The 7,049-nt window shown below is 45.2% G+C and overlaps 1 protein-coding gene across 1 annotated transcript; it reads right to left on the reverse strand.

Moving 5' to 3' along the window:
• Nucleotides 1-1,840: 1,840 nt before the first annotated feature.
• Nucleotides 1,841-6,833, reverse strand: CITED4 (Cbp/p300 interacting transactivator with Glu/Asp rich carboxy-terminal domain 4). Its single transcript, XM_032227780.1, has 2 exons — nucleotides 6,576-6,833; nucleotides 1,841-3,745 (listed from the first exon to the last, which is right to left on the reverse strand). Exon 2 carries the CDS (start codon nucleotides 3,730-3,732, stop codon nucleotides 3,121-3,123), a length of 612 nt encoding a protein of 203 aa, XP_032083671.1. The 5' UTR covers nucleotides 3,733-3,745; nucleotides 6,576-6,833; the 3' UTR covers nucleotides 1,841-3,120.
• Between the last annotated feature and the right edge of the window lie 216 nt (nucleotides 6,834-7,049).

Below are 7,049 nucleotides of genomic sequence, written 5' to 3' on the forward strand. Positions count from 1 at the left end.
CTTTAGTGGTGTTAGCCATTGTAAGCCAGGCTGGTTGATTTCAGACATCACACTAAGCCATAAATCCTAACCTTAGAATCAGAATAGCTAGATGTGTACAATATATAAAGCAAACAAGCAAAACATATAGTACTGTATTGTATGAACCAGGTTAGAGTTTTAAAAAGCTGGACTGCATTCATATTACACATAACGTAGTTTGCCACACCAACATCCCAAGCTCATTCCCCCTGATATTAACTACAAGTTTCCTTAAAGTTATATTAATATTCTTCCTTTGCAATCAACTCCTTCTCAGATGCCATTAAGTTTTCAATGATTAATAGTTTCAACTGTTTGTTACCAAAAGAGACTATAGCCAGCAATAAAGCACTACCATCTGTGTTCACACTCACAAAAAAGTTGAGTTTTTGCTGAGTAAATCTCCATTGGTTGGGAAGTTTTAAGGGGCTAAATTAAGATGGGGAAGAGGTTTTTTTTTTTTTAAATAGAATCTTCTAAAAATTTAAAGCAGGCATTTAACCTTTATAAACACCAATCCACCACCTCAAACATGGAATCCAATATTTTCAGGTCTACCCTTACTCCAGGGGATTTGAGAAACCACAAAGGGAGTGTTGCAAGGAATTTTAGTAAGCAACAACTGACTGGTTTTGCACATCATATTAAACCATAAATTGCAATCACAGTGGCTGAATTTACATTGCCTTTTTCATTAAAGTTTTTGGCAACAGAATGGAAGTAATTTGCCACTACCTTTTCCCCAGGATTCCCCCCCCCCCATTTCCCAGTCGAGTCCTGTGATTTTGGTGATTTCTCATCCAACGATTAACTAGGTTTGACCTTTTCAAGATTAGCTATGGTGCCAAAGCTGTTTACTCTAAGCATAAATGCCACAATGCCTCCAAAAATCTGATCAGATACTTAATAGCAATATTTCCATCCCGAAAGATGAAGGCTCTTCGTCATTATCAGAAGACACCAGAAACTAGATTTTTAAGAAGGTCACAAAGACTGTGGTAGCAATCATGGAAAGCATCACTAACATGAACTATTATGATCAAACACACAGGTGAATAGGTTTCCTAAGCTGCTTTTCAACAGGTATGTTCAACTGCAACTTTCAGAACTTCCAGGCAGATCTCAACACATTAGGGGAAGGTAAGGCTGATCTTGGTATATAGAGATTGCTTGTTTCCTATTCTCATTTAAAATAGCAGTAACATTTGTGATTTACATGCACAACCAACTAAGTCAGGTTTAATTGCCACAAATTCTTCTTTATGAGGTATGCAGTCAGAACATACATGGGGCATCTATCCCAAAGTTTCCTATACTTGTCTTTCCCACTTGGTGCTCTCCAAATATTATGGATTTTACCCCCACCACACTGTCAGACTAATGGGAAATGTAGTCCCATCTGGAAGATTGACTAGCTTCTCTGTAAATATCCTCCAGGGTGTCAAAAGTTTATTCTATATCTTTTGCACCTATGAAGTATTGGGCTTGTATCTTGTTTATTCTATTGAATCCAAAAATGGTGCTTTATGGTACCATTTTGCACAAACAACCCTATGGCTTGTTAAATTAGGGTTAAACATGGTTTAATGCCACCTGCAAAATCAGGCTTATCTCAAGAGGCAGTTGAAAAGGCGGCTACAAAAGGCTTCTTAAGGATTTGAGGATGTCATGTACTTACAGAAATAGCAGACATCTGGAAGATCAAAGCAAAACAATAAAAAATAGGACGTTAGATCTTTTGTCCACACTTAATTGTAAGTCCAGGAACATTTTCTTACACATGGATATTTCAATTAAGACACAGACCCAAGCAAGGATCTTAAATCTGAGGGTTTAGCTTTTATTTGGAGAAAAACAAAATCACCTGTACATTTCCACTTCATTAATCAACAGTGATGTGTGCCTGCAAACAGAAGGGGCCTTAGCAAATCTCCACTCTACTAAACTTTCTGAATTTGAAAATAAAAATAAAATTGCTATCCACACCATTTTTTGAAACAAAAACAAAACTTAAAAACAAAATCAAGCTAATTTTTTAATTCAAGCTATTTTTTTTTCATTCAAACAAAATATTCTTGCTCTTTAGAGATAAAAATATGGAGGGACACGCACTTCACTGTCTTTAGCCCTTCTCAGTAATTTCAGAAGGCAACATAGTTTGAGCCCTTCCAAATAAATAGAAATACAACAAAGGTTTTTTTCCCTTTGAAAAATTAAAAAAATATACACAATTACAGTTATTTTATTTGGTTTCAGAGGCAGAAAAAGCTAGAGAGCAGCTTACAGCTCATGTTCGTAGCAGCCTAACAAGAAATGCTAATCAGTTGGTCTTCCCCATCAGAAGTGACCTTACCTTGAAGATTTGTCATTTGGACACATGTGCCAGCTATCCCCCCAGAAACTCCTGCTAGCTCAATACAAAACAAAGGAATGCAATTACAGGGGGGGGGGGGGGAGAGAGAGAGAACACCAGATCCAAAAACCCCAACCTGAGGCCAGTGATATTTTCAAGTAAAAAAAAAAAAGAGATGGTTGCAAAATTCATAGTACTGAAGGGCAACAAGGCAGGAGAAACAGTGAAGTATCTCCCAGCCATTTACGTTTCAGGAAAAAGGTTAAAAATCCATCACTGCTACCCTCTAAAGGAGGGGTTTATGGAAACAGCTTGTTCTGCCATTAGAGAACGATACAGCAGAGCAGATCCCAGCCTGTTTGAAACCCACCCATCTTTATTGTGTTTATAGTCCAAATGCAGAATAGGTTTTGAAGGGGCAGGCTTTCCTTTTTTCCTGAATGGCTGAAGTTCTATAACTGCTATTCATTTCCCATCTGCAGAAGCTGTTCAACCTCTCTCTCTCTCTCTTTCTCTGTGAACAGCCCAAGAAAAAGCCACTCTCCCTTGTGAGAAAGCAGCAAGGCAGTGCAAGGGGTGGGGGGGGAGTTAAAAAAAAGCCTCTGGTGATTGTCTATTTTTTTTCAAGCAACAAGCAAAGGATGATCTGGGAAACGTATCTACAGGAGAAAACGAGAATGCTGGAGGCAGGCGTGTATCAGTCAGGCCACAAGAAAAACAGGCCTGCTTCCCGAAGGCAGAGCTGCTCAGCAGCTGATTGCGCTGGGCTGCTGTTTGTTAACAAAGTCCGAGAAGAAGTCAAACTCATTTTGTCCCAGAAAGAGTTCGGGCAGCTCCTGAATGCGGTCCAAGCCCAGCTCCAGAACCAAACCCGTCAAGACCTCCTCGTCAATAAGATCCGTGTCCATAACATTCAAGGTCAAAGCAGGGGAGGGCAGATGCTGCATGCCTGCGTGCTGTCCTGGGCCCATCCTGTATTGCTGCACACCTGGTCCAACTGGGCCAGCTGTCATGCCTAGGAGAGGATGGCCCTGGTACTGAGTGTTGAGTTTCTGCAAGTGCATACTTGCCATAAGTTGCTGGGTGCCCACAGGCCCCATGTACTGTTGCTGTTGATTTGGGTTGTTGAACATCACTGTGTTTGGCATCTGGTGGTGACCCATCTGTCCATTAATGCCCGGCCTCTGCCTCATTCCTCCATCCATAGCAGGGCCTCCATACTGTATCATCTGGTGGTTGGGAGGAAGCGTCCTTAGCTGTCCGTGTTGTGGCGGCGCTTGCATCCCATTCATGCTTATCCGATAGTTCTGCATCCCATTCATGCCATGGCTCATTGGCATCATCATGTGATCGGCCATCACAAACAGGGCACTGCAAGACAAAGAGTTCAGGTGAGAAGACTGGCATAACAACTCGCTATGAATTCTAAAGGCTCTGCTGGCAGCACTTGATGCTTAGAAGTCAAAGAAAGGAGGAGTGTTTCAGCTACCTTGCTGACGTTCCAACTAATTGATCAGGTTTTTTTTTTTTTCAGATGGGAGAAAACAACAAAGTCATGCCTGCCAGCTGTCCTCAATTCCAATATATCAAAGACCACATCAGTGCAATGTGAGGAATGTCACAATGTCAGCCTCATCATAGGAGTCAAACCAGAAACTCCCCAGGAAGATCAGAGCTACACTTTAGTGTGAAAATTTTTATTGAGAGAGATATCAGAATCTTGAAAGTCTGTGTGGTACCTTAACCCTAGCAATTTCTTAACGTTTCCCAGCACTCAAAGAATGCTCCAGCCCCCTTTTTCTGTCAAGGTCAACTCTCTTCTTCTAGACAAGCTGTGTCCTGCATCATCCATTTATTTGATATTGCCTACTATCCCTGTTTAACTTGACATCACTAAATTCTATCACATTTGATAACCCCTACATTGTAAGTGCAGACTGAGAGACAATTCCCAGGTGCTTTAGAGTGAATCCCCGCTAACTCTATTCAGAGAATTGATCTAAGAGGTCTTTTAAGGTAAAAATAGCTATGCCACTACCAAGCTAAAGACTCCTAGAAATATTTTTTTGCTACCTTTCCTGGAAATTTCAAAGGGCCCTTGAGTGTCTGCCCAACTTTACAGCTGAGATGGATTTAACTTTTGCTGATGGATCGACATATTAAGATTAGGATTGAATGGGGGGGACTGAAAGCTTGAAGAGTAACTGCAGTTCTGGACAGCTGTAGATGTTTCTCCAAGCAATGGGCCAGAGCTAATTCAATGAAGCAAAGAGAGGCACGCATACATATAATTCCAGCCTTTCTTGTCCACAGTGGCAGCAGATGGTAAGGACTCCTCCCTGCCCCCTCAGTCCATGTGGCAGCGAGAAAACTGGAGTAGGAAATCACAATGAGACTCTTGGTCCAGTGTTTTAGCTCAAAGAAGACATTCAGAGCTCAACATCCCACTTCCCACAGGGGCATGAATGGTTTTGAGAAGCTCTTAGAATCACTTGCATCCTATTACTAGCCCCCTTTCAGACATTTGATCTGGAGAGAGACTGCTTTTGAAGAGAGGCATGACACAATCTGAACAGCAAATCACATTTTGGTCTATAGTGGTGCTAGCGGAACTCAGAAAAATGGTGAGCAACTATGATTCAGTTAACTGGGAACAAATGCATCAGGCAAAAGCACTATAGAAAGGTCCATGGAGTGTGTCCTTCACTTAATATGTCACTCCAGTCTTCACAATGTTACTATTAGGTGTGTTCTCACACAGGTTCTTATGCTAATCAACATTAAAAGCCGGCAAAAGATGCTACAGCTTCCCCCCCCCCCCAAACCAAGGTTAAAATTAAGCATAGTAGTGCCATGCTGCATTTAATTCCAAATTGTTTTTAATTCATCTGTATCAGCATGCTGCTGATTAAGTCTGAAGCTGTAAACTAAGTAGCAAGATTGCTTTTTCCTTTCCCAAAATGGGTACAATTCTCAAGCTGGCTAAGAGCAAGGATAACCTACTGGGAGATGTGGGGTCAGGGTGGGAGGAGACAAGGCACCTTCCAACTTCTTAGGTCTGCTCTGTTAAGAGTATAATATTTACACAATGCACTTAAAACTGCAAAGGGATTTGCTCAGACTCAGCAAATTGTGTGAACCGAATCGTTTATGGCAGGGGTCTCCAACCTTGGCAACTTTAAGGCTTGTGGACTTCAACTCCCAGAATTCCTCAGCCAGTTGCCAAGGTTGGAGACCCCTGGTTTTTATAGCACGCTGAGCAGATTGGAAACTTAAGGTCTGCTCAAGTGAACCACGCAGGCTGTGTGAACACACCTGCCCAATTTCCACCCGCCCCCCATCTCCTATAGAACTCACTGCACCGATTCCCCCTTTCACGGAGTAATTCAGCTGCAAAGGAAGCACCAACAACTTGTCTGCCGACCCCTCTCTTGAGCTTAGGCCGGGCCAAGGTATTCCCAAAGGCGTTTCCTCCAACCCAATGCTTCGATAAAAGTTTGGCATTTCCATTTCCTCGGGTGATTTTGTGACGCCCCCTAGAGGCAGGGCAGGACGGCGATTGCCGTTCGCAGCGGGCTGCAATAAAAATTCAGCCCGGCGCGCAAGGCTGGAATTTGGGGGCTCCCCTTTTTAAGCTTCCTCCACCGTCCTTTATCTTGGCGAGTCCCTTCCCCGCTTTTCTGAGCCCGCAATCCCAATTCGCACGTGCAATAGATACGTGCAAGCAGCTCCTTTAAATACCAACGAAACTGCAAGTCAGGGACGTGTTTCGCGTTCACGCCTCTCCCGGCCAAGCTCTTCCCCGCCTTAAGAGACCCAGCTTTGCCGAACGGGGTGTCGGGGCGCCTTCGGAGCCCCGATCGCCCTTCTTCTCCTGGTTCGACCCCTTCGGGTAACCGCCACCCCTCTTCCCCCCCCCCCTTCCCTCCGCCCCGGCGAGGTAGCTCCCGCTCCGGCACATTCCGCCCAGCACAAAGATCAGCACTTCGCGAATACCCGTTTAACCCTTCCCTCCCGGCGCCCGACTCAGACAATGCAGCCTCTTCCTTGCCTGCAGAGCGCCCGGGTGCAAATCGGGGAAGAAGGCCGGCAAGGGCGAGAGAAACCGTCCGGCCGCCCTGGCTGATTCTACGGGAAAAGAGCTCTCCGGCGCGGGTCAGTTCTTGAAGCCCAGAGACGCTCCCACCCCTCAGGCACGTACCCCAAAGGCGGCGATCCGAAGGGGCGGCTGCACAAACGCGGGAGTCCGCTCGACGGAACAAAAGCAGCCCCGGCTGCGACGGCCGCTCCGCTCCGTGCTTTCTCCCGCTCGCTTGTCGGCCGGCCTTGCCCGCTGTTTGCAAAGGCGTCCCCAACTCCGGACGCATCAATCCCGGCAGGCAGCTCCCCCCTTTTCTCTCTTTTTTCTATTCCTCCCACCCACCGCCGCACTCAACTCCTCGGTGTATGTGGCCAGCAGGGTAAACTTCAACCCCTTTATATAGTCGGGCGAGGAGGGCGGAGACTTTAGCCGCGCCCCTCCGTTTCTGATTGGTGCGAGGTCTTTCCAAGGCGTTCTATTCTCCCCCGCCCTCCCCGCGGAACGAGGGAATTCGGGCCTGATGTGAAGTCTCGGGGTCCCGCCCACCTGTTTTTCTTTCTCATTCAAAGAGGGAGACTTGGAACGCGATGGCTG

This window comes from Thamnophis elegans, chromosome 12, assembly GCF_009769535.1.
Source record: "Thamnophis elegans isolate rThaEle1 chromosome 12, rThaEle1.pri, whole genome shotgun sequence".
Taxonomy (NCBI): domain Eukaryota; kingdom Metazoa; phylum Chordata; class Lepidosauria; order Squamata; family Colubridae; genus Thamnophis; species Thamnophis elegans.